A 27,326-nucleotide genomic window follows, 5' to 3' on the forward strand; every position below is an offset into this window, starting at 1 on the left:
CCTCAACCATGGAAACGATCGAGCGGTTTTGGTCCTAAAGCGTTACGTCATCTTTAATCGACGTCTACATGAAATGACGACATCGAGAAGAGAACGTCTTCACCTAACGGGTCTCTCTCCGTTGCAGTCTCCTTCGATGGTTTCGTCGATCCTTAAATGGGATCCCTGAATGGAAGATCCAATATGTAAACAGATGAGCGAGAACCAAGGATCGAGGACCGAGGAGGATGCAAATCAAGAAATGGGATTTAGCAGTTATCTCCGTTCTCTCCACTTTGCCACATGCAATATGGCGGTGAGGTTGACGTACGATTCAGCGCGTATTGTTGCTAGGTAGGTGGGTAGGTAGGTAGGTAGGTAGATAGGCAGGTAGATAAATAGGTAGGTAGATAGAGGAGATGTCTGTTTTCTCATTGATATATGAGAACCCAATATAAGTTTTTATTTTTGACTATAATACAGGTAGGGAAAATGTCGAAATACACCTTTAACATGATAGAATATGTCATCACGTTAAAGAGTAAGTTTCCTTGATGTGAAAAAAACCCAACTACTGTTATGTCATGGAGTACCGTATAAAACTTAAGACAGTGCAGCCAATGTAACATTTTTAGATTGTTTTAAATGAGATGATATGCAGTCTTTTATTTGCATTGATTTTATACGCAATGGGGATTATCCCAAATGGTAGACATCATATACTAATCTCTTTGGGCTAAACATAAACATAACAAGATTTAGTAAGACATAGACTAAACCGGTCAAAATTTATCTTCTGGGTATGTCACTAACATAGCATTTTTATTTTTATTTTTTGGGGGGGACTTTAGTTTATTGGCAACAGAAGTTTCCTAAACCCTTCCATGACATGACCTAGCTAAATGACTTGGTTATATGTTTACAAATGATGTACCTTTTTATAATTTATTAAATAAAATATAGTGGCAAATGATTGCAGATCCAAACCAAACTGGGTGCTTTATTTTATACTGGTATAGTAATGAGATTAGAAGTCTAATCCCAGAAGAGACAGGAATAGCCCAACACCATCCCACTCTTGACTCAGAATAAGACGAAGAACCCGAGCAACCTGTGTCTTTACACAGCCGTCATCTTTCATACTTTTCCGAACTGTTTTTAATTCCCTTTGTTCTGGGACTGTACTTGCCATCCTGATGAGGTAGATAGAGGTCTTGAGAAACCACATTATCCGAGTGGGAGGCCCCACCCTGACACACCGAGATAATCTGAGGCAAATGAAATCAAGCGAAGCCAAAGGATTGACTTTCCACAGATCCAAAGAGACAGCGACAACGTCAGAGCTGGGGAGGCTGATGTCATATATTTTGGCAGCTGTGGGTTGTTTGAGCCCTAAAATGGTGCTCACCTGAGAGTCACGCACAGGTAAATACATTTTCATTTGTATCTGTTTATAGATTTATGTTTCGCATAATTATCTTGAATAGATTAGAACTAGATTTGTCTGTTCAGACTCTGCTATGCCTGTGGACATCATCCAAAGGGGAGATTCTTATGGCGCACCATGAAAGGTCCCATGGGGGTGCTCTGATGGAATTCAGTAAGTTACTGAAATTGCTACCAAGGCGGTTTGGATGTTAGCTAAAGGCTAAATTGTAATGTATGGTACTACGCTATATATGCATAGCTATTTTAACTGATAACACACGTAATGCCAGACAAAGATCAGACTCCACTAAATGAGCATTTGCTACTCATGATCTTAATTATTCAGGTGTTAAACTCTTCTGCTCTACTTCTGGAAATGGCACAATTTAAACTACGTTATTTAAAGAGTGCTGATAACTACTGCGATGTCTACTTCTCTGTTGTGACTTGTTTGATGTAATTACTTCTGCAGTCAGAGCTCCCAGGGCAAATTACACTATAATTGGAGAGGCGATTCGCTATGTTATTCCGGCACATATGCAATGTTCTATCGGCTGTGGAGGTCAAGGCTGCAAGTATGACAACCCGACTTTCTGGCGAGACGACCAGCAGGCGATTAAAGGCCTCTACTCATCATGGTACAGTCACTGTCATTGTACTGCCGAGCGACTTATTTAGTGTCAAGGTATTGACTACATGCATATTATTTTAGGGTGACCGATCATCTTCTTGCAATGTCCAGACCCTCGACTGAAGTAATTGAAAAATACAACATTATCGAGCAATTCAGGAGGTATTTACAAAGTTTACTCCGAGGTCTCTCTGCGGCCCGTTTGAGCTCACGCCACTTTTTGATCTGGGGTCTGTGTTCAAGGAACGGCATTAAAACGGTGATCAACCTACAGATACCCGGTGAGCACGCAAGCTGTGGAAACCCTCTTGAGCCAGAGAGTGGTTTCTCCTACCATCCAGAGGCCTTTATGGAGAATAACAGTAAGCGCTTGGTTGGTTTCGGTGAGCCTGAAACGCTACTCAAGTCTTGCCGCGTATGATTTCAGTTTATTTCTACAACTTTGGTTGGAGCGACTATGGAGTGGCGAACCTTACTACTGTTCTGGACATTGTGAAAGTAATGGCTTTTGCACTGCAAGAGGGGAAGATAGCCGTGCACTGTCACGCAGGTCTCGGTAGAACAGGTAGAGCTGCACCCGGAATGTTCACAAGTGTTTGACCTTCCACAGTGGCACAGTGTGACAACAAAGTGTTCCTTCCCTTTCTTAGGTGTGTTGATGGCATGCTTTTTGGCCTACGCCACCAGGATGACAGCCAATCAAGCTATCTTATACGTTAGGGCTAAACGCCCCGGTTCCATCCAGACACGCAGTCAGCTGAGCTGCGTCCGTGAGTTTGTCCAGTTCCTCGCCCCTTTAAGGAGCGTGTTTTCTTGTTCTGAGCCTCGATCCCAACCTGTCACCTTGACCCAGTACCTCAATCGCCAGAGACACATCCTGCACGGCCCTGAGCGTAAAGAATTGAGGTACCTGCCAAAGATTGTCCAACTCGTGTCCCGACTGCTGTTGGACATTGCGGAGAATCGACAAGTGATCGAGGAAGACATTTTGGAGGCGCCGGACATCCATGATATCGAGATGACCTTGAGCATCATTGAGAAGCTCGGACCGCAGTTATGCACAAAGGAGCCCCGTTTGCCGGGTTCCCCAACCTTGCCGAGACATTTTCATGAACCCCCCATCTTCTACCACCGTAAGAGTCTTAGTTACAGTGAGTCCGATCTAAGGCGCCTGGGCTCGCAGCTCAACCTCCTTACGCAACCCATGGGATCTCTGTCCCAGGGTAATGTGGCTAGGGCCTTTTCCCCATCTGAATCCGGCATACCTGCTGCCCATTGGAAAAGTTGGAATAGTAATACATCTGACATCTCCCAAAGCTCCACGGGATCACTCTGGCAAGTCAAGAATGGTGAAAGGGACGGGTCCATATTGTTGAAGAAAGTAAAGCAGATACCCATTCAACGCAGCGGATCTGTCGGACACAATAGCCCGCTCCAAAAGGGCAGCATGCTCTCCCGACTGAAGGCCGAGCAGAGGGAGGAGTTGTTAGAAAACGGAAAGAAGTCCCAGTGCAAAGATGAGGAGCAGTCAGAGGTGCCGTACATCACCCTGCAGTCTGAGTTGTCTCTGGAGGCCAGGAGGCTGCTGGTGGCGCAGGCACTAGCAGTGGACCTTTTCTTGGATGGGGCTGAAGACCACAGGAGCAAAGTTTTAACGTGGCAGGTAAGGGACTTAGACTTAGATCAGAAATATTGCAGTTGCAGCATAACTGGATTTTTTTTTTGAAGAAGAAGAAAGTGTCAAAATGCAAGTTGGCTTTGGAGAGGCCACTTTGACCCTAGTACATTGCAGAAAGAAATTTGCAAATTGGATTTACAGTTCTAGAGAAAATGAGCCCTTGTGCCCTTAAAGAGGCTTTTTTGAGAAACATTTTTATGTGATATTGCCTGTAGAAATGTTGGTTAAACTCTTCAAACCAGAGTAAACCAATGAACGTCATTATTTCTAAACCTTCTCTTCACGTCTTCCGGTTTGTCTTCTACTCAGGGAACCCCCTTCTCGGATCGGCTGACAAGTGTCAGTTCAAAATATCCGCCAATTTTTCCAGCGGACAAATATTCTGAGATGTCAACCGATCATAATGAGTGTCAACGCCAACACTTAAAACTAGACTTAACCAGCACAGATGGAACATTATTGGTGAAATCAGAGTGGGCGTCAGAATAGGTTATGCACAAAAGCAGTCAATTTTGGGGTGAATTTCTTTCTTAATGGGTATTGCAGAAGCATTTGAAGCGCTCAGTCCATGAAATGGCCCCTTTTTACTGTGCTAATCACAGTTATTGGGTGTTAAAACAATGATATTTTAGATCTGCAATGTTATCATGGCAAATAAAAATGACATTTCTTTACCTCGTTCTCCCCAACTTACGTGCTGCGAAAAGAAAGAAAAAAAGAAAGACTGGCGTCTAAGTAACTTCAAAGAGCTGGCTTGTTGAACCAACGCTGCAAGTGGCCAATTATATTGTGCCTCATTTGACGTTCCCTTAAAAACAATGAAAACAGCTCGTTACGGGTGACGGACAGCTTTAGTGGTTATTGAAAGCTTGACTTTTTAAAACCACGGTATAAGGTCTCTATGGAATGCATCAGCTTGTTTTTTTTGCATCCCATAGTCAATCTCCAGTGTCATGTCACGCATACAAGGTGTCTGAAAGTGAATATTTTCACATAAGCAGATCATAGTGTTTGGAAATCAGTAGCTGGCTTGTCACTGAACAGCTCCTGCCAGAGCTGAGATCAGTTGAGCAAGTGTGAGCGCTGACACAAATTAGGATTACACAACAAGTGTGCATCAATACGCGCGCTTACAGACTGAGCTGAATCAAGGCGGCGCGTGGGAAAGGCTGTGCATGGAGCGAGATCCCTTCATCCTCACAGGTCTGATGTGGGCATGGTTAGAGCAGCTTAAGGAGCCAGTCATCAGCGTGCAGGATGCCATGGCCATGCAGTCGGAAAACGCAGATGCTCAAACTGCCCTCGATACACTTGGCCAGGTAAAACCTTGTTCAATGGCAGTTGAAAAGCAAACTAAACGTATGCGCACATTTCAGCCTGTTGTCTTTAGCCACCACCTACAGTGCATCCAGAAAATATTCACGGCGCCTCCCTTTTTCATCTTTGTCATCTTATAGCCTCAAAATTGTAATATTCTCCCACCTCAAAGTTCTACACGCCAACAATACCGCATTATGGCAATGTGAACAAAGTTTGCATTTTTTTTTTTTTTTTTTACTTTGATTTAAAAATAGAAAACCCAAGAAATCGGAGCCATTGCCATGGTTTGAATGCACCAACCCGAAGCACACAACCAATACCTCAAAGTTTTGATATGCTCCCATTTGACCTGATGGAGCTTGAGATTTACTGCAAAGACGAATGGACAGAGCTGCCTAACAAAGTTGCTAAGGTTGTGGCTAAGCATGTTCCAAAAGAATAGCTGCAAAGGTGGATCAACAAAGTATTAAGCAAAGACTGTGAATACTTATGTAAATGTGATTTGTTAGTTTTCTATTTTGAATAATTAAAAACTTTTTCCAGATTGTCATAATGCTGTATGTAGAATTTTGAGTTAAGGGATTCGTTTAATTGTCATAATGGGGTACCGTGCATAGAATGTTGAGGCAAAAGATTAATATAGTTTGGAAGGAGGCCAATATAGTTTGGAAGGAGGCCATTAGATGACAAAAGCGAAAAAGTGAATGGCTGCGAATACTTCAAATGCACTGTAAATTTGCTTCATGTTCACACAGGCGCCCAAAGAAACAATAATGTGCATACTGGACTGTATGGCTCAGTTACTGACAGTACCACAAGAGGTTGAGCATGCGTTTGTGAATCGAGCCATCAAGGCTTTTACTTGGGTAAGAATACCTGACCATTCAACAATACAGTCCAAATTGTCAACAACGTCCTATTAAATTCACCTTTCAACAGGTGGAAAGCAGTTCGAGCAATGGAAGCCAGGTGTACGAGTCCATGACCAGAGTGCTACGCAGCGTCCTTGAAGACGTGAGATCTGTTGCCACCAAAGCAGAAGAGTCTACAAAGTCTCCTTTACCTTTAGTGTAGATGCTAAATACGGAAACATGGAGGGGACACTTTGTGCCTTATTATGAGACTATTTATTCTGTCGTTATAATGTGATGTTGTGAGATGAATACAAGTAGTGATATGTACTTTTGTAGAAATTCTTCCACCCCACACTGAGGTAACACAGCGAAGACGTATTTTTATGCAATGTACTGCCTTAAGACTGGTCAGATTCCGCTCCAGAACTAGTAAAGTACCAAGATACCTGCACAGGTTTGTGATGCGCACACTCGAGTACATCAATGCCTTTAGGATAACAATGTTATCCTTTTGTATGTAACCAAAAAAGCATAAATAAAGCATACATAACTCACAGTGAATGATAACCTTTTATTGAAGGCTCTGCAAAAATCTCCTTGCTGCTTTTACGTGAGTTCAGGATGTGAATGTATAAGCTTTTAATACATCTTTGCCATCTTTCCCTTCAACTGAACCAACAATGCTGGAGTAGTCACAGGAAACGTGGCTAAACCCTCTAAAAGCACAGCAAAAAAAGCAGACACGACATTAGATCCAAACACACATTCTGGCTCCTTTTCAATGGCGTACGTCAAAATGTTGGTACACACCTGGACACGGTGTGAGAACCTCCCAGTAAGTGGTATCGACTCTCCAAGGTCAGCTCGCAATTTCTGTCATGTTTCCAGGTTAGCACACGCAAGGATAGGTCCTGAGACGCTGTTACCGCACGAAAGCTGTCCTGTAAAATGACACCATTCTTAGCAGGTGTGGGAATATATTTATCATGCTTTGGGTCGATGGTTAGGATCATTTTAGAGCTCCTGCAGAGCTTGCTGACAAGCTAAGAATTTGAATCAGGTGAAAAACCTGTTGCATAATGCAGAATGTCGCATAATGAAAACGATGAGTTTCTCAGTACGTTTATGACAAGTTATGAAAATAAACGCTTTCATTCTGTTGGAAAACCACTTGATGTCAAGTCCAATGTTTCATGTACTTTCTTCTATGCTAAAAAAGGTTTATAGCAACAGGGGTGTGTGCATTTTTCAGATTTGGTCTCAGGACAAGTCAACTAGTGAACTACATGTTTTAGTGTTTACATGGATTATTTAAAAATTTGATGGGTTGGATGTAAAATGTCCTCCAATTATCCAATGTGCCATATTAAAAAAAAAAGTCATCGAAACCATTGAGTACAATATTGCAAATAAAAAATGTTAAATAATTATTCATTTTAAAAATAACCTCTTACCACACAAATAGAAGTAATGGGCAGTATGTGCTCTTTAAAGCTTGCGAGCAAGGCGCCTTTCAGAGAATAGAGCCAGAGATGACAATCATTTGCCATCACAATGGAGTTACTGTCCTTCGCCTCAAGAAGAATGTTGGAGGAGGATGTGCCTTTCAGTGTCAAGGGAAAGGACACTATCTGTTGGACTTGAGAAAAACATTTTTTTTTCCAATGCAGTGATTTATTCAAGTACCAGATATATTTAAAATGAAAGAAGCTAGACACTTGTTAAAAAAAAAAAAAAAAATTGTGAATGACTGCTATCCAGAAAGATGCACGTAATCTTTGTACGACACAAAACCGTGACCTCTAAGGATTGGTACCTTGTCTTACACAGTTTGTCCCTTCTCACCTTGGATCCGGGACGTGTACTTTGACTTTTGAATGCGGAGATCGTAGACAGAGAGTGCTTTGTTGTCAGTCTGCTCGTTGCAGTGGACCATGGCCAGTCTGGCAGACTGTGTGGGGATGAAGACGGCGGCCTGGCACCCAGTGACCGGCACTAATTGGCACAGTGGGTCTTCGTCCTCACACGGGGAGGTCAAACTTTCAGCATAAATCACCTGTCAATGACCCACATGTACAGTACAACAACAACAACAAAAAACATAAATATTTATTCATTGCGATTTCTGAAGATTTATTGAAGTCACTGTCCAACAAAACAAGGCATACCTTTGGACTTATATCAACATGGTCCTTGGAGCCAGCTGCAATCCATTTCTTGTCAGGTGAAATCAGGAGTATGTTGACGTTAAAGCTGTCACATACCATTATGCTGGATTTTTTTGTCAAAGCTGTTCCAGCTAGTGTACACAGTGAACCCTGACCTGTTCCAACCTTGATGAAAAGACCAGCAAGGTTATAACTACTACTACTGTAGTGCGAGTAAAAACAGGAGTGTTCATTTTAAACATGCTGAACACTGAGGCTACTTACAGATAGAAACCAATCATCGTTCCTACTGTACTGCAGCAATGTACAGTGTGTGGATGCAGCAGAATGGGACGCCACCTCCTGGCCGGTCTGACCTTGCCAGACCTTGATCAGGCCAGCAGAATCAGCTGTGATGACGAAGTCGCGCTGCTCGTCACATACTAGACTCGATAAAGGACTCTGCTTGGTAGTACACCACAGGAGTTGACCCTGTGATTAAATAAATTCACATGAGGTAACCAGTTTCAGGTTTAGCAACTCTGTTGAGGTGTTGATGGAACCTGGAATTGCTAGTAGCAGAACATATATCATTTTTGACATTTTTTTTTTCATTTGCAAAATTTGGACAATCGTTCTGCATTTAATTGCTTTATATGTAAATACCTTCGTATTTTAGCAAAATTATAATTTACTCATATGTGGTAGTATTTTCTTATTTGTGTGCGTGTTTCATGATGTATTGCGATTACATTTGTTCTTCTTTTTAGCTTGATTACTTTGTTTGAAAGCCAACAAAAGTGGCTGAGATGCCTAACCACAGAGGTACATGCCCAGCTTTTTTGAGTATCAGCCACAGAGCCTGTAGCGATGACTTTTGCGTGGTAACTCTTGACTGTCTCGGCATCAATTTTACCATGGTTTCCTTTAATGGTCCCCCAAACGCTTTGCACTTGAACAATGTTAGCTGTTAGCTGAGCATAATCCTGTTGGGTCAGATGTCCAGCCACTAATGTACGCTGTTTAATTTCAAACAAAATAATTGATCTGAACAGAACAGGCTAAGTTTAATTGCCATACTTCATGGAACACACAAATAAGAAAATACTACTATATACAACAAAGTTCATAGATGTTATTTCCAATTCATCACAGAACACACACACGCAAGAAAAATATGTAGTATTTTTTTTAAGTTATTTTTCTACAACCATGTTGATGTTTATTTTAAATGCAAATATTTGGTTTGTTAATCAGCAGCATGATCTGACTACAAATTCAGGTTGTAAAGCTTTTGAAGGAACATCAAATAAATACTGCTTACAATGTACATTGTCCATTGGCTATAGGGATCTGTGGATCACATGAAAGAACTACAAACCACAAAAAAAGTAAACAAGACTGACAAATAGCTCTTGAGTGACAAGAAACCTTCCAAAACAATACTGCTTGAGCATTCATTCCCCTTTTCTCTGAGAACACGTGCTAAATTATGTTTGATTGATGTTCAAGGATATTAGAGTAGACTTGTTTCTATTCAAATCTGGCATAGGGAAAATAAATGCATGTTATTATTAGTCATTTTTGTGTGGTGCAATTCTGAAGATTTTTTACTGACATTCTGGATGTTCCATGCCCGGACTGTACCATCGGTCGAAGCACTGCAGACAGTGGTCGGGGTGTCCCAAAGGTCAGGACCCACAGGTGAACTCCCCCGCAGGTAGACCAAGTCCACAATCCGGCCTAATGGAAGAATCACACTTGAGTGTTGAAAACCACGGGTGGAAAGTAATGAAGTACAAACACTTTGTTACTGTACTTTGGACATTTTCAGACATTTGCACTAGAGATTTTTTTTCTCATTACTTATATTTGAAAACAGATGTTTTCTTTCTAATCCGGACTTTGTCAAGATAGGTGTTACTTTCACAAACCTGTGTGCCCTCGGAGACTTCTGCAAGTATAGCCCCCAGTTCGGCCTTCCTTCATCTTGGTCTCCAAAAGGGATCGTCGCAGGAAGTAAGTCTTCCATGAGCGATTGACTTGAGGGCTCTCCAACACAGCCTGGCTACAAAAGCCCCATCGCTGCAAGCACATCCTCCTTATAAAGAGGAAGCGTTGATTTGACGCGTCTGCGGTTACTGCAAATGTATGTACTCAAAAACAAGCTCACCTCCACAACCACGGAGTCTCGGCAGCTTTGTGCCAGTCCTAGAAAACAGAAAACGTCATTTGATTTAGTTGTCAAAGTTACTTCCGCATATTTTTTTCTCCCCCGAACATTTCTTACCGTACACACGATCGAGGCGCTGATTAAATCTTCCTCGGATAAAAATGTAAATATATGAATGAGACAATCGCTTATCAAGTGTTGAGGGTCCATACTGGCGTTCTGCTATCGCATGCGAAGCAGAAGCAGGAGCAGGAAGAAATCAGTAAGGTTGTATGCAACCTGCAAGATTAATATCCTGCCGCTAGATGACGCCATCGTAAAGCGAAATCGTCCAAAAGAAAGCCTCGGTTGCCTTCCACACTAACGGAGTCATACTGTGGACCAAATAATACATGCACTTTGAAATGAAAGCTAAACAGGGATACAGTAAACATACCTGAGTTTACAGTTAAGATTAGAAATTGCAAAATAGTCTGGCCATGTTTGGGTAAAATCTGGTGTTTTTTGATGAATGCTTTTGCAGGTTTGAGAAATTGAAGAAACATCCCGAATGCAATATTCGTCACCAAAACCCCCACCCCACACTCAACCCCACATCCCGCACCCCAGAAAAAAGAATAAAGTCAGTTGATTACTAAATACTTCGAATCCTGCAGGCGTGAAGTGTCAAAAAACAGCCAATTTTACAAGTGAAATTGAGACTATCATTTGTAAGAGAGCAGCATGTGACCACGACAGTAAAGCATATTAAAGCGTTAAATGTTAAGCATACAGTCATTTCGAATCTGTGTCATCAATGCAAAGGTCGGCCTAGTCACGGACTCCCTGACTGTGGTGTAAAACCAACAGATATCCAACTACGAAGCGACGTGAAGTTCACACTGTTGCAAGAAACAAATAGATGACTGGGAGAGAAAGTTGTTTGCTGTATGCTGGCATTAAGCATGTCATAATTGAATGAGCACAATAAAAATGAGAAGGAAAAGGAGCTTATGGGGCGGCTCGGTGGAAGAGTGGCTAGCACGTCCACCTCATAGGTCGAAGGTCCCAAGTTCAGTTCAGAGTTCAGCAAGCTCCAGCCTTCCTGTGAGGAGTTTGTATGTTGTCCCCATGCCTGTGTGGGCTCTCCCACGCCTACTTCCTCCCACATTCCAAAACATGCTCGGTAGGTATACCGGACGCTCTAAATTGTCTTTAGCTGTGATGAGGAGTGTGATTGGTTGTTTGTCCCTTACTGTATGTACCCTGCAATTGGCTGGCAACCAGTTCAGAGTGTTTGCTGCCTACTGCCCTGTGAGCCGAGGAGTTAGCAGACACTGTTGTACTCCAGTAAACGTTTGACCAACTACTGCAGTGGAGAACGAGAGCCAGAAAAAAATAATTATAACTCACAAATCATCAAAACGCTCCATTGATTCCATTATTAAGGAAATGAAGAATCACACAGTTGTGTAAACGAGGGATTTAAGATTCTGTCTTCTTTTTGATATTACACATGAAAGAACAAAAGAACCTTGAATTGCAGCTAGTGTTGATTTTTACATTTTGATTATGGGCACGGTGCAAGTGGTCGAGATTTTTTGGAGAAAAATAAGATTGTTACAATTTTCTCAGCAGCAATTCAATTGGGAAATCGATGTGTATGATGAAACCTGACATGACAAATAATTGACTCTCCATATCCAACTTTGCTCCTATATTTATTTCCTTGCACAGCACGGGGAGTTCTATGCAACCCCGTTTGTCTAAACAAAGCATTCTGATGAATATTGTGTTTGTGGAATTTGAATTAAGCAGCAATATCCACCCGTTTTTATCCATCGCATCTTTCCTTGTCGTCACCTGAAAATTACAACACAGCTGATGACTACTGCTCAGGTGACGTCCATCACAGCTCATCTCTTTTCTGTGTTTGGTCGTGTGACATTTGTAAGTCTACAATGATTGAGTTGCGCGTCGTAGGCATTGATAGCATAATACTCGAATTGAAGCAGTATTTAAGTCCAGTGATAAATTGCATAATACAATGGCACAATATATATCATTTACGTGCTTATTGCTTATTTCTTATCTTATACAGTATGTTTTATCATTTACTGTATCTGTTTCAAAAGAATATGTGTTAAGGAATGAGAGGGAGGGAGAGAGAGAGCGAGAGAGAGAGAGAGAGAGAGAGAGAGAGAGAGAGAGAGAGAGAGATTCTTCCGTGGGGCCCCATCCAAGTCCCCAGCGGCCACGCCCACAGAGATGAGCGCGATAAAAAGCAGAGACCTGCTGGTAGCACAGGAGCTGTGAGAAATAGACCGTCACACTTATTTCCCACCTGAGGTTTACCTGTGGTGACATCATCATCGTCGCAATGACAACAGGGCTCGACGACAAGGGAGCCACCTAAAAGGATTTGGGCTCCTTTTTCTTTCTTTCTTTCTTTTGTTGTATTTTTTCTTTTTATTTGGGCGATGCTTTCCCCGCTTGTGGACTTCCCTGTGGAGTTACCTGTGCCGTGATCGAGCGAAGACTTAAGTGAATCGAGTCCCCCTCTCCTCACTCCAGCAAGTCATTGCATGACAGCGAGGTCGCAATGAGTCGGAGAACTCGACGCTGGATTTTAAGAGTTTTACTTTGTCTGGGAATTGTTTACCTGAAAATTGGGTGAGCTGCGCTTTTTTTTTTTTTTACCGGTTACCACCTGTGCGTTTTCAAAAGCACTGCGTTGTGCCACTTTCTCGCAATTAACCTGAATGAGCAACTGTTTAAAATATTGAAAAAGTAATGGCGTTCCCCTCACCCGTTAAGCAGTATGCAATATTTGAAACTATTTGAAGTCTTATTTACGCACCTGCCGCTTAACTTCCTTCAAACTAAGGCGTCTCAACCCAATCCCTCTCCTTTTTTTCCCTCGACAGCGGCTTTTCGTCGGTGGTGGCCCTTGGAGCGAGCATAATCTGTAACAAAATTCCCGGTTTGGCCCCGAGACAGCGGATTATTTGCCAGAGTCGTCCCGATGCCATTATCGTCATCGGAGAGGGCGCGCAAATGGGCATCAACGAGTGTCAGTTCCAATTCAAAAACGGCCGATGGAACTGCTCGGCCCTGGGCGAGAGGACCGTCTTCGGAAAAGAGTTGAAAGTGGGTATGTTGCTGTCTGTTTATGTTTGTTCAGAATAAGTAGGTTACAAAAGAGAGTCCTCTCTTCCGTGCGCAATTACGCGCCGCTTGCGTAAAAGTTGTTTTCCTTGCGAGTGTGTGCATGCACATTATCGGATTGAAGTGTAAACAAATTATGTTTAAAATGTCTCTCGATGAAAGTGAATAATGTTACAAATTGAAGCGAATGCCACCAAGATGCAGTTTGTGAATCGTGCTCTTGATCTGTGCAACCAACCTTTAGAAATATCCTTGTGAATTTATCTCTACCACAAAAATGTACAATTATTTTTGTGGTTTAATTCATTCTTGTTTCTCCTCTCAATTGTTAAAATAGAACGGAAGGGCCATTAACAATTTAGGACACAAAAGCTTTGCTTGCTTAGGAACACTAACACGATTGGGGTCAAAAATAAAGGGACTTCAAAAAAGAAAGGAGCCCACTTGGCTGAATTGGACCCAACTCTTTGGGTTAGTCATCCATTTATTAGGTATGATTATATTTCTTTTTGGCATTTCTGATCCAAACATGGCAACTATTTAGGTTGTGTTGTAATGACTTTTGGGATTATAAATTTTACTGCTAAAATTGTGTCAAATGAATATCCCACAAATCAAGTCAATTTTGGTGGTAATTTTTTGGCTTGGTCATTTACATAACTTTATGGGTGAAACGAAAACCCCCAAAATGATGAATTCACTAGGGGGGAGATGAACGACGCAGAAAATGGATCAGTTTGACCAGAATGATCCAATTTGTGTGTGTGTGTGTGTGTGTGTGTGTTGTTTTTCTCTACTCCAGACTTTTTACCCAGCATATATAAGAGGTTCTTGGAGCCAACACTGTAACAAAGCTTTTGTGAATAGTCGCAGGCTTTCTTTTCATCCCAGGCAGAGTCTCACGAGACACAGTTTCAGTGGTCTTTATCCCGTTTACTGATGGGTGCTGTAGCTCCCACTGTAAGGGACGTAGATGTTACCACGGGTATAAGTTACAGTGAGGAAAGTACCATATTGGAGAAACTTGTCGAGGCGGATGTGTCCAACACAGATTGGATAATTGCTGTCGTCTTTATGAGTACGCCGCTTGTTTCCAATTTATTGTAGCTCAAGTTCCCTACAGTTATGTGCCTCGCTAGAAAGTGAATGTAAAAATATTGCGCAACTGCAATGAAACAAAAACTTTAGATCAGTTTTTGCACAATGCGTCTCGGCTTGCACCAGCTGTGTGACGCCATCTTGCCTCCTCCCACTGGAAAGAAAAGCTTATCCCGGTCATGCTGTCAGTGGCGTTTGACAAGCTGTCCTTTTATGAATGAGTTGTTTTGGCCCATTAAGAATGTCGCTGTTGGCATCGCGGCCGCGGCTTGGACAGGCATAGCTAATTGGTTTCACCGATCAGATTAGCCCAGAAGCCAAGTACTTGCAAATGGATGCCATTGTTGGCGCACTGCCTAGCAAGGCTGTGCGGTTTGCAATTGTTCTCTTGGGGAGTGCGGCGACTGCAAGGTGCATCCCTTTGCTATGATTGGCTCCTAAAGGCTTGAGAGTGACCTTCTTGACAAGAGGTGTAAGTAGAAAGAAACGGGACTTCTTCAATGCTAGAATTTAGTTGACCCTTCAAAATATCTTCCATCACTCAGTACAATCTTATGAAGTGCTCCTTTTGGAAGACTCGGGCGCAAGAATTGCAGAGAAAAAAATGAACAGCGCTGCACTCAGATGTGACTGAGTGCACCGGCACACCTTGTTTTTTGGCCTGGAGCCCATTTCGTCTGTAAAAATGTCAACATAATTTATGCCTCGATATGAGGTTGTTTTTTGTTTTTTTTTCTCTCTCTTTCTTTCAAAGAGAGAAAAGGCACACAGCCAAGACATGCCAGCTGTATGTGGTGCTTCAGATGAACTCAGTTGCAGGGGGCCACCAAGAAAGTGATGATATGAACAAACAGCGACAAAAGGAGCTTGTTTATACAAACGCTGACGGATATAATCTTCTGGTTCCGGTTAGCATTTCAGACATTCAAAGACTCATATTTTTAATTTCCCATTGAAGCAATTTTTTAAGGACTCCTTCTCTTTGCAGCCTTTCATATTTGACCCAAAAATGATATTGTCATACTCTGTCGGATTAACCTTTAGTTAATTGTCAATATTTCCGCGTGTGTAAATGATTTTTCTCACTTGACTCGGTGGAGATAACGCAAGGACGGAGATGCTTGTGTCATATGAGTTTACACAGAATGTGCCATTTCTGAATGGATCAATAGCTGTTCCCATTCCTGACAGCCCTCTTATTCATGCTGCTTTGTTGACTAAACTGCCAGCAGCCATTTTGGTTCACGGGCAGGACGGGTCCCAGGTCAGATTTCAAAACACTGTAGCCCTTCAGTAATATGTCACTGAGGCGATGATGTCAACGAACGTACTGTTAATTGGTAATCTCGTATCATTCTTTTAAAACTAACGTCTAGTAATTTGAGGCTGAAAAGAAATTGTAATCATTCGACAATAATCAGTAGCTTTTTTTCACTGTCATCTGCCTTAGTGGTCAACGATATCGGTGGTTAGATACATTGATGCGCACTGAAACGTGTATTTCAAGGTGCAATTTCATGAGACTTTATGTGATAGTCCTCTGAATTTAATTTTTGACGTCTTACATATAGGAAAACCGCACAAACAAGCGCAAGTAGGCATACAATGCACATTGATTGGCTTGACTTTCCCTTTCCGACCATGTTTTTGTCCGTTCCTTTTCCTTCTGCTGGAAATTGACTGGACATTTAAAACATATCGTCCCAAACTCCAGTTATTAATGAAATAAACTCTAATATGTACAGTATTTCAAAGACACCAGATGTCTGTTTCTCAAGCTTTAGGAAGTCAATATAAAATAGGCTTAAAGGGGATGTCGACTCTATTTTCTTTCCTAATAATATTGCTCTATGTGGTGCCACTAGTTGAAACACAATACTCTGATTGATATTGAGTCAATAGAATATGAATTATTGCAAAATCCAACTGTTTTGATCTATCCCAAGGGCCGGTTTGCCATTTGACTGAAAAATGACAACACAGTTACATATTACTGTAAAATAAAAAAAATTGGTATTGACTTCCCCTTTACTCTGTTGCATTTACTCCAAGGTGATCTACACTAAAAGGACCCAGGGAGCAGAATCAACATTAAAAAACATAGATTCCTTACTCTGATGCATTTACTTTTGTGCTTTGTTAAGGGAGTAAAGAAGCGGCCTTTACATACGCCATCATCGCAGCCGGGGTGGCCCACGCCATCACCGCCGCCTGTACGCAGGGTAACCTGAGTGACTGCAGCTGCGACAAAGAGAAGCAGGGTTTCTACAGCCGTGACCAAGGATGGAAGTGGGGAGGCTGCTCTGCGGACATCAGCTACGGCCTGGGCTTTTCCAAAGTGTTCATTGATGCTCGGGAGGTCAAACAGAACGCAAGGACGCTCATGAACCTTCATAACAACGAGGTGGGGCGCAAGGTAAGCTGCACCCCTCTTCAAAATTATTGCTCTGCATAATCACAGCGACTTGGAAAGCTCTGCCGAGTATTGGTGGAGGTGAGCGTCGCCAAAGCGGAGCAACGGAATGACATTGGCTTTTGGGGCAAAAAACTGTCAAACTGGGAAGGATTGATTGCAACCCAGATGCCTGTCCGTAATTTAGGTGCCTCGCCAGTACTCTCTTTATTTCTAATTAAGCTCAAATATGATAAATCTGCTGCTCTTTGCTTTTCATGCATTCCAGAACTACAGCGATGAGTGATATTCAATGGTCTCTTTCAATTCACTTTCAGTCAATGGGTGTAATTTAATTCAGTGCCATTGGTTGATCCTTGTTCGTAGACGTGACTAAAATAATGATGCACTTACATTTTCTGCGAGGAGCAAACAGAATTTGCAGAGCACCAAGACAGACAACAATTGTGCGACAGGATACAAAGAGGACAAACATAGTGTTCCCCTGCTCTTTTCAGCAGGCCGGCACAGGGTGACAATGAGACTCCATTCGGTCTTAAGAGGTTAAAGACCGAGTGGATTGACGTGCCAAACAGCCACGGAGGACCTGATGGAGAATAAAAAGTAGCTCTGGCCAAGTTAACTCATATCCCCTTCTTCCTTTGGCTATGCCAGAGATGCTGGATTCCCACAACCGCCACGCACATCGCCTTCGCCGTCTGAAAGCCCTCGCGCACAATTGCCTTGAGCGGATTGTTTTCTATGCGCCCGTCAGGACCCTGAATCCAAATTGGCTTTTCTGGACAGCAAATTTGTCTTCCAGGAAACGTTGAGCAGCAGTTTTTGTTCTTTTTGCCAATAAAGGGACTCTCTGTTTTGATAGCGACCCCCCCTCCTTTATTTATGCTAATCAAAGGCAGTGACGCTGAGCAGGAGCTCCCTTGGTCCAATCATCCGGACAAAGGCTGTCACAAGTTTTAGTCACACAACAACTGATGGATTAAGGCGGCTGAAGCCGACAACTTCACGAAGTACTTTTGAGTTTTGAAGTTACCGAGCGCTTGCATGCAAACAACATTGATATGCCACGTCAAACACAAAATTCACATCACTCGATGAAACTCACATTTCACTTCGTTGAGAAAAACCCTATTCCCGCCAATCGCGCTCTTCATTGTCATCAGGCCGGGCTTTAGAAGTAATCCCAGTCACTCTGCGCCTCCAATGCTCACTCTTGACATTTGTGTGTTGTGTGGTGACTACACACACAGGGGCTGACATCTGATACTTTATTTTGGCTTCTGCGTGTACGCTATAATGCACCAATATGATGGGCTTCCTTTTCATCTCCAACTGTACGCGCTTCGCTTGTCATGTTGTCACTGACTTGCTCGTTATCGACTAGGGGTGGCCAAATCATTGTGGTCGCGGCGAGTCACAGTGGAGTCATGGGTTGTTATGAGACATTTCATTGGATCGCTGTACTGTTACATATACTTAACAAATTTAGGGATTCCTTCATTGGTTTTGAAATCAGATGTCAAGGATAAGCATTTGTTCAAGTTATACAAGTTCTTGTTTAAAAAAAAGGAGTTGGCGAAGGAACCAATGCTTGCAATAGCAACGTTAGTATTCATTTAATTCATGTAATGTGCATTTTTGTAAATATTTCAGCGGAAATCATGAACAGTGACACACATGATTTTCTTTCGCAAGTCACATAAAATGTTGTGGCAAGCCAGATGTGGCCCCTGTGCCTTGAGTTTGACACCTGTGTTATAGACCAGAAGTCCTCAACCGCCGGTCCGAGGCCCGGTACCGGTCCGTGGATCAACCGGTACAGGCCTGCAGGGGGCCACACCGGAAATAATGATGTTAAAAAACTGATTTGTTTGGCTTGATTTTTGTTTGCTGACGCCGCCTCTGTCCACTTTTGATATTACATTTTTTTGTGTGGAAAGACCGCATTGCTTAGGTTCAGAGCAGCCACTGTCATGAAATCTGGCCCACAAGTGTAAGTTGCACTTAATTTGTAAGAATGTTGTCATTTGTGACGTGGAAGTGAACAGAAAAATAATTTCTTTGTAATATGACAATTCTTTCTTGTATTATGACAATATTTTACATATGACAGTAAAACTCTTGAATCTTAATATGCCCAAAAGTAGTTTGTTTGTTGATCCAACAACTTGGAGCTGTGGATAAAGCGCTAGCTAATGTTAGTTCATATTTTGAGCATGTTATACAGTGCTGCCTTGTCTGTGTTTAGCTCATTAGCATTTTCGTTTGTGGCAGGTATTTTCCAGTGGCATATATTAGCATATGCAAAGGTTTTGCACACTCGTTTGCATCTAATTAACATTTTATATTGATATGAATAGCATTTGTTTCATTTAAATAATTGATTTAATCAATGTAATTTGTGTAGTTTTTTTTTTTTAAATATACTATAATTCTTGCAGATGGGACTTACCTGAGTAACTTACCTGAGTTGTTATGTTTTATATTGGAGAGACACCGACAGCCTTTATTTGGTGTATTATCTTTTCATTTCATCAGAGTCACACTCATTTGCTGCTTGTTGTCTGTCTTTCTGTGTAGAAGCTATTCTAACGTTTAGAAAGAAAAGAACAAATGAACTATTTCCATTTTATGTATATTCCAGTCTGAAAGCTATTTCATTTTGAAAAATCTTGTCTAGGATTTATTTCGGTCACTTGAGCGCCAAAATATCACTCACAATTAAGTTAAATAAGTAAGAAACAGACATGTCAAGAGACAGGTGACGAGCCTACAGCTTTTAAACGGCAATACCAAAAGTCCTAATTGAAATAGCCAAAAAGACAAAAAGGAATCACAAAGTGACACAGGACGGAATCTCTCTGTTATTTTTACTGAACCAGATGAGCGGAAACGGCGACGACCCTGATCCACAATAGAAATCTCAGGTGTTGACCGTTGTCCGTGGTGACAAAATGATTGGGGACCCCTGTCATGGACGATTCATAATTCTGTTTGAAAATCCTGAGAAACATTATTTTTGTTGAGTTAGGTCTGTCGACTGTTTTTAACTGATTTTTGGTGCAGAATCCAAAACCGATCTCTATCCTTCGTTATCATGTCAAGTCGTTGTGTTTTTTTTTTTACATGTAGGTTCCATATTTTCTTTAAAAAAATCTGTTAAGTATATGAAAAGATCTGTTAAGTATATAAATGAAACACTCAGATTGAATCGTTATAAATTTTGAAATCTAAGATAAAACATTCAAACTTATATACTTACCTACATACTTGCAAGCTTGCATACTTATTTACAACAATATGTTTTCTCTTCATTCATCCCTGTGGAGAAAACAATCTACCAGAACTAGAAAATAAACAAACTGCAATTTTGAAGTTAGCATCCCAATTTTAGTTTTAATCATTTAAAAAATCTAACAACATTTGTTTGTTCTCTCGTGTGCGTGTGTGTGTGTGTGTGTGTGCGTGTGTGTGCGTGTGTGTGTGTGGGTAAAGCCGACTACCCTAGTTTTTATGGTGGTATTGTCTTGGTTGCTAAGCAGTTTCTGTGTTCCCAGGTCCTGGAGAAGAACATGCGGCTGGAATGCAAGTGTCATGGAGTGTCGGGCTCCTGCACCACCAAAACCTGCTGGACTACACTTCCCAAGTTCCGCGAGCTTGGCTACATTCTCAAGGAGAAATATGCCCACGCTGTGCACGTGGAACCGGTCAAAGCCAGCCGCAACAAGCGTCCTAAATTCCTGAAGATCAAGAAGCCATATTCTTACCGGAAGCCCATGGATACAGACCTGGTGTACATCGACAAGTCGCCTAACTACTGCGAGGCGGACACGGTGACGGGCAGCCTGGGAACGCAAGGGCGGGTGTGCAACAAGACTATGATGCAACACATCAGCGGCTGCGACTTGATGTGCTGCGGCCGCGGCTACAACACGCACCAGTACTCCAGAGTGTGGCAGTGCAACTGCAAGTTCTTGTGGTGCTGCTACGTGAAGTGCAACACGTGCAGCGAGAGGACAGAGGTGTACACGTGCAAATGAGAATAATTATTGGAGGGCGCTGGCGTGCATGTGGCGGCGGACGTGCGTCTTTTCATTTCGGTGCACTTAATGGATCTTGTTGCTGCACAAAGAGCTGCCACTGGGCTGCGGCCATTGGGTTTTTTTGAGGTGCGGAGTGGCGCAAAGCTGTCAAGGGGGCGGGAAAAACGCACATTGCGTACACATATTGTGTGCAAGTGAAGCACAAAAACTTGAAGCTACACGGACACTAAGTGGCGACAGGTAATGGGATACGACGCTCGTGATGGCTGAGCCGAGCACACCGCTGTCTTTCACGCAGCCATGTGGAGTATTTAACATACTGTGTTTTATAGAATGGAGATGATTAATATTAATTTATTGCATAAGAACTACTGATTTTGTCCGTTATGGGTCCACAAATAACTAAATGTTGGGAGGGCTTAGGTGAATAAAAGGAACAGAAACTGTTAACACACTGGAAATGAATCCACCTGGGATCAGTCAGTCATATTAACTTGTGACCCACTTCTGTCTTCCCTGTGTTTGCTGCTAGTCCCGGGAATCCCGTTTTTGTTTTGTTTTGTTTTGTGTTTTTTGTTGTGTGTTTTTTGTTTGGTTTTAGGTTTTGTTTTGTTTTGTTTGTTTGGTTGGAGCTTCCAAAACACGGGCACATTTTCCACTTTTGGTAAATACTGGTTCATAGAGTATATTTTGTAAGAGCCTATTTTTGTATGGATGTGTTATTTATATCTGTCGCATAATATCCAACATTAAGCTCGGACACCTGTCTGTAAAAAGCTGATCTATGTAATTTTGCCCCCTTTTGTCACTGCCATGGTTGCGTAGCGTGAGTTATAGAAGCTGTTTCTGTGTGTATGTTGTTTACTGCATTTCAGATCGACTACTGATGGAATACAGGAACATAATAACACCAAGAGGCATGATTTCATTTTTGCTTCCTTTGACTACCACTTTCCCGATGACATGCTTTGCTTTCAAGCCGTGTAATAATCTTACCATCAAATTTTAGCTTCAAGTCAATGTTGCCATGCGCTGGACTGAAATAATAAGAATATGGTAATATCAGTCTCATGTTATAGCAGTGGTTCACAAATGGAGGTTCTTCTTATGAAAGCACTCCAGGTGTATGTGAAACTTTGACGGGGTTTCTGAAGGTAGCAGCAAATCTAATTTGTTTTTTTTTCATGAAGTGAGAGGAACAGTACAATTTTCTTCTTCTAATTAACAGCGAATTAATTGGAACATGAAGCAACTTATGTCTATATCGCGTTATAGTGACCTCTTTCCCAAACGTTGCATGCCTTTAAGTCGTCAGTAAGTTGTCCAGCCAGAAATAAAACAGATGACCTTACATGAGCTATCTTCTTTGCTGAATTGAATACATCTAGAGATACCACTACAGATTTAGTTCCAAAGTTGAATAAGCCAGACAGGCATTGCACAGCACTCTGCTTTAGGTGTGTGTTTTTTGTTTGTTCGCTTGCTTTTCACTGGTTTGTGGGAATTTACTGAAAAAATATTTCCCAGGGTGTAGATCACTGGAAAAAAAGATTGTAAACCACTCATACTTATACCAGTATTTAAAGTCCTTTTATAGACTATGCAACTCAATATAACAGTTTCCCCCTTCTTCATAAAGGGCCAAGAAAACATCCTGCACCCTACTTTAAGAAGAGCCCTATTGATTACCTGCAATTTTCTACCAATTCAATTTTCATCTCAAACATCACCAATTACTCATTAAATAGTGATCAATTGAGCTTCAATCATTAGTTAAGATCTCGGATGGACGCAGCAGTTAATTATTAATCCTCCTCACTCACTCAGATTTCACCACGATGATAAATCACCGCATCCTGCCATGTCTGCGTGTACAATGGAGACGGAAGAAAGAGATGTCCTGCGAGAGGCGAAAGTTATTCAGTCTTAATTGAGGGCCCATTCGGCAGACTGGGAAGTGGTTGAACATGTCGGAGGAGAAGAAGTGTTTGTGCTCTAATAACAGGCTACCGGTGAAATTGATGAGACAAGTTTGGCCAACTGTCACGGTGATGGCTTGCTCAGTTGGGGGAGTGGGAGCTGTCAGGTGATAGATGACTAGCACATCTGCTTCATTCACTTCTGAGCGACTCGTTGCTACAACAACCTCAGCGCTGCGCAGAAAATGCGGGGCAGTCTCCAAGAGAGGCTGGCCAAAGCGCCAGGGAAATGTTAACGATGCCGGAGCCCACGGTCGTTACAGATTCCACTCTCATCGGCATGGGAGTGGAACAGAGACGAACTTAAGGTCTTGATGGAAAACCTGCTCCCGCTCATCTTCTTGGACAGATAAACGGGCATGTAAAGGTTTCACCTTTGTTGCATTTCTCAGCAATTTCCCCGGGTTAATTTAGAGTATTTTAGCCGTATAATGTGTCGCTGCCAGCGCTAATCCGCCCCGGAGAGAGACAGATGGAAACAATAACGACGGCTTGTCACTTTTGACAAAAGCCATTCATGATATTCATACAAAAGGCCCGGGTAAGGTTAGGAATCTACTCAAACAGCTCAGGTTAAGAGTGAAGTTAAAGTTTTGCTTGCATCACATTACTTATATCAGTTTTTTTTTTTTTTTTTTTGTATGTCCTCACCATTGCTTGAATGAAAATGAATGAATATGAACATAAAGAATGTTTATTGTGGAATGGTTTAATTATAATAATGTACTTTAATTTAGTCAGGATAAGGGGTTCAGGTTCATTGGCTGGGTTATGGATGGATAAGAGCTTCCAAAAGATTTCGCTCTCACTTGGTGTGCGTACAAGCTACAAAGATGACATTATTTTGATGGTTTAACTGGGACTCGTGTGTTTGCAACTTAACGCTAGAGTTATATTTCAGGGGTGTGTGCACTCGAAAACTATGCCAAATGAGAAACTTAACACCTATGTTATCGAACTACATATTCGGCGGCTTGTTTGAAGAAAAAAGTTTCTACACCTTATGCTGCGTTCAGACCGAATACGAAATATCGCCTCTCTACGATCATTCGGTAGGCTTTCGGTCGCCGGTGTTAACTGCCGGCATTTAGCCTGTTCAAATATTCACGCGAGAGGTGGGTGTGAGCACGTTGTGCATTTTATAGTGGATCGGGAAAGGAGAGCCCCGCTCAGAGCTTTCACTTTTCTGGGATGTAGCAGAGACAATGGTTTGTCCTACAGCACCTTTCTTCTTTTTTTCTTTTTTTTTTTTGCTGCATGTCCCTCGCTTTGCGGCAATACTCGGCCGACAGAAAAAAAATATATTCAACATTGCAATGAAGTGGCCGATACTGTGCTGTCAATGCTGCACTATTACTATCTTGTCACAGTAACTACAGTTCAATAGGTGTTAAAAAAGGAAGTAAATGCTGCACATACCAGTTTTTCCAAGTTCCCCCTCCCTCATTCTACAAGCCAGGTGAGTGCTCTTGCTTGATTGTTTTTGTACTGAAAGCTCAGCTGGCCGTGTGGGGAAGCTCCGCAAACCCGCTGCCATGATGCATTCCTGCCCATAAGCTGCTGTGACGAGATGCGTGACAGTTAAATTTTTTTTAACTTCTTGCAACACCCGAAATGAGGCGGAATATGGCGTCGTGTAATGCCTCACGTCGCTCCATACGCATCCTTCGCGTCACCCGACGCTCCTTGGCGCGAACTACATTGACTGCAAGACAAAACGGTCTACTTTTTCGCCATGTTTGCGTTTAGTGTGAACACGTTACAATCATTCATTTTGATAGTGTGCTGCTAGCTATAGGCAGTACTGAAGTTGTCTTGGTATTAACTATTCAACGTTGTACATGGTGTTGTTTAAAAATGATTTTCAATCCTGTTAACCAATGAATCCAACTAACAGCACCTGGGTTAACACATCAGCACTCTGTACTCTTTGATGATTGAAAATATTTCGCTGCTTACTTTATCTTGAATGCGCTGCTGTCAAGTAACAGAGCACTTTTGAAGTCGTTTAAATTCTTGAAATCCCTAATAATCCCAATAGATTCCGCCATCAAACCCTCAATAGTAATCTTGCCATAAATAAAAACCCTGTGGTTAGCCTCCAATGATCCACCTGCTGTGTATTCCAGTTGCATAGAACAGAAACCAGACAAAGGCCTCAGTGGCTTGATCCTCACAAAATACCACCTCCTTTGATATTACATGCCCCGCGCAATCACTGACACGCTAATTATACTGCGAACACTGTATTTCCCAAAACAGGATCGGGTCCGTGCCATATGCCCAGGGGTGCAATATGCACGTCGCTGTGAAGTTTGCCTGCGTTTCCCTTTGGAGTTGCGTTTGTCAAAACACGTTCACCTTTGGAAGTGGTCTGCAAAGTTATGCCATGATCTCATGCTAGTGGTTAACATCAGAGCTGCTAAATAATAAAACACACAATGAAGCTGCCCTGACATTATGAGAATGCATCTGTGATTTGATTTAATTGAACGCTCGTGTGTCAACATCCGCCAACGCTTCAATGGAACAAGTGGAGGGCATTTAAGACAATGATTTGAAGAAGGCGGAGGCAGAGCGAAAACTTCGCGCTCTTTCTTTCTCCGCTTTGCTCTCTCGGCTCATAAATCTTGTGACACATGATTATGTCAGTCATACTTTTGTCTTGCCTCTGGTTGAGACATGCATAAGCACCTGAGCACGGCACAGTAAATTGCAGAGCACAAAGTTGTCTTTATGTGATTCCAGAGATACTGTGAGGAGCTGCAGGAGCTCATTCATGCACTCTCTTAACAGTGCGGTGTTTGAGGCTCGGAGATGCAAGTCCAAGATAGGAGACAATCTGCACTCCCAACAAGAGAGATGCACAAGGCCTGGCGAGGTCTATCTGACTTCCCATGCTCTATCTGATTCTTGCATGTAAACACAGTGGTCAAATAGCTTCAAGGTATTGTCAGTGGCATTAAGGCACCTACAAAGAGCTCTGTGGGGGGATTGTGTACGGGCTTTTCATAATGATTTCAAGCAACATACCAACCCCGAAAGCTCTGAGAACAAACTTAACTGCGCGTCCAAGAAATGAGACGAGAACTTGCACTGTTAAAACTGTACTCTGTTCTCTTATGGATTAAGCGAGCAGAGTTAAGTGAAGAAGGGCCCTCATACCTGCTCTCGCTCCACGGGACGTCACCTGAGCTGAGCTTACAGTAATCCTCCAGTGTCTTTGGCGTCATGACACGGGATGTTTAGGATCAAAACACCAAACTCACTACAGACCTCTGCAGATGCTTATAGGCAACATCGCCCATCGTCATTAGACGCCATACTCAGTCAGCCACCCACATTCCTATGATCAACGGCTACTTCCTACTGCCTGACAGAGATATACCGATCCTCTTTATCAGCTGCTCAAAATGGTAGCTCTGGCCGAGGGATCCTAAGTCAGAAGAATCTACAATATAGCGGAACCTTTGAGCTCGCACCATCATGAACGACGGGATACTGATTGACCTCCATTTCTTTCACATGCCAAAACATGTTTTTTTCCCAAAGAAACACTGATGTTGGAAAAATCTGCAACATAACAAGAAGCTTTAAAGGAATTGACACTTGCAGTATTATGTGCTTTTTCAGAAAGGCAAAAAGAAAGAATCAACAATAAAAAGGCACACAAACAAGTCGCTTGGAAGTAAAACACTTGACATACGTGTAATTTCCTGGTGGTGTCAAAGCATGCGGTCTGCAGTTCCTGGCTGAGCAGTTCAGAAGGAGTTGCAATGAATTCTCTCCTCATGCATCTTGCAACCTGTCCAGACATGCTCCAAATGTATCATTGCAGAAACCCATGAAACAATTTGAGCTGGTGCTGCCAGTTTAAATAACTAAACCATGTGGTCAGAGCTATTATATCATTAATCTTCTGCCTTTGCTCCACTCATGCCTTGCCAAGATGAGGGAACACCCTCACTTTCAACCCAGAGACGTAAAGAGATACCTGAAAGTGCTCCTTTTGATATGTATCCCGCAATGCTGGTGACCAAAGTGTTTTGAAGTCAGTGCCACAAACCTTATCAAGCATGTTGTTACCCTTTCATTTACTGAGGCTGAATCAAGAGGCCACTACACCAAGAACCTGTGCTCTGTCCAAGCAGCTGGGGACATAAAATTGGGGTCCTGTATGGGCATGATTAAAAACAAAAAACATTTGAAAAAGTTTTATATCTTAGAGTGCCTGTAAATAAGAGTCAGTGTCGGCTGTAAACAAAAACTTCCGGCACGTAATCTGGTCAATCCCAAAGAAATTTCCATTGAGCAGTCTTCACTCTAATTTGCTGCCAATAATTCAGCAATCATAATTTTACAAACAAGTAGCCATGCGATGCGCCCTGTATGGCCTCCAGGTCACGGGGGTCATTCGGTGACAGTTGCAGATGAGT

The 27,326-nt window shown here is 42.2% G+C and overlaps 3 protein-coding genes across 4 annotated transcripts; 2 read left to right on the forward strand and 1 right to left on the reverse strand.

The window, feature by feature from the left end:
* Positions 1-62: 62 nt before the first annotated feature.
* Positions 63-6,451, forward strand: ptpdc1b (protein tyrosine phosphatase domain containing 1b). The gene is made up of 10 exons (XM_088408262.1): positions 63-1,404; positions 1,492-1,579; positions 1,880-2,045; positions 2,120-2,200; positions 2,282-2,400; positions 2,466-2,603; positions 2,689-3,701; positions 4,853-5,035; positions 5,792-5,902; positions 5,976-6,451. The coding sequence occupies exons 2-10, from the start codon at positions 1,534-1,536 to the stop codon at positions 6,108-6,110; spliced, it is 1,992 nt and encodes a 663-aa protein (XP_088264388.1). The 5' UTR covers positions 63-1,404; positions 1,492-1,533; the 3' UTR covers positions 6,111-6,451.
* On the reverse strand, positions 6,442-10,481 carry fbxw12 (F-box and WD repeat domain containing 12). 2 transcript variants are annotated; one of them, XM_088408264.1, is made up of 10 exons: positions 10,328-10,481; positions 10,211-10,248; positions 9,972-10,138; positions 9,656-9,780; positions 8,323-8,529; positions 8,059-8,223; positions 7,736-7,946; positions 7,345-7,493; positions 6,701-6,831; positions 6,442-6,606 (listed from the first exon to the last, which is right to left on the reverse strand). In XM_088408264.1, the coding sequence occupies exons 1-10, from the start codon at positions 10,418-10,420 to the stop codon at positions 6,507-6,509; spliced, it is 1,386 nt and encodes a 461-aa protein (XP_088264390.1). In that variant the 5' UTR covers positions 10,421-10,481; the 3' UTR covers positions 6,442-6,506. The 2 variants fall into 2 exon arrangements, with proteins under 2 accessions (XP_088264390.1, XP_088264389.1); XM_088408263.1 differs by having other exon boundaries at positions 7,345-7,529.
* Positions 10,482-12,514: 2,033 nt separating this feature from the next.
* wnt7ab (wingless-type MMTV integration site family, member 7Ab) lies at positions 12,515-21,825 on the forward strand. Its single transcript, XM_088407673.1, has 4 exons — positions 12,515-12,862; positions 13,117-13,343; positions 16,600-16,871; positions 20,426-21,825. Exons 1-4 carry the CDS (start codon positions 12,792-12,794, stop codon positions 20,906-20,908), a joined length of 1,053 nt encoding a protein of 350 aa, XP_088263799.1. The 5' UTR covers positions 12,515-12,791; the 3' UTR covers positions 20,909-21,825.
* Positions 21,826-27,326: the final 5,501 nt, after the last annotated feature.

Source organism: Hippichthys cyanospilos, chromosome 2 (genome assembly GCF_059441005.1).
Source record: "Hippichthys cyanospilos isolate Australia breed blue-spotted pipefish chromosome 2, RoL_Hcya_1.0, whole genome shotgun sequence".
NCBI classification, from domain to species: Eukaryota; Metazoa; Chordata; class Actinopteri; order Syngnathiformes; family Syngnathidae; genus Hippichthys; species Hippichthys cyanospilos.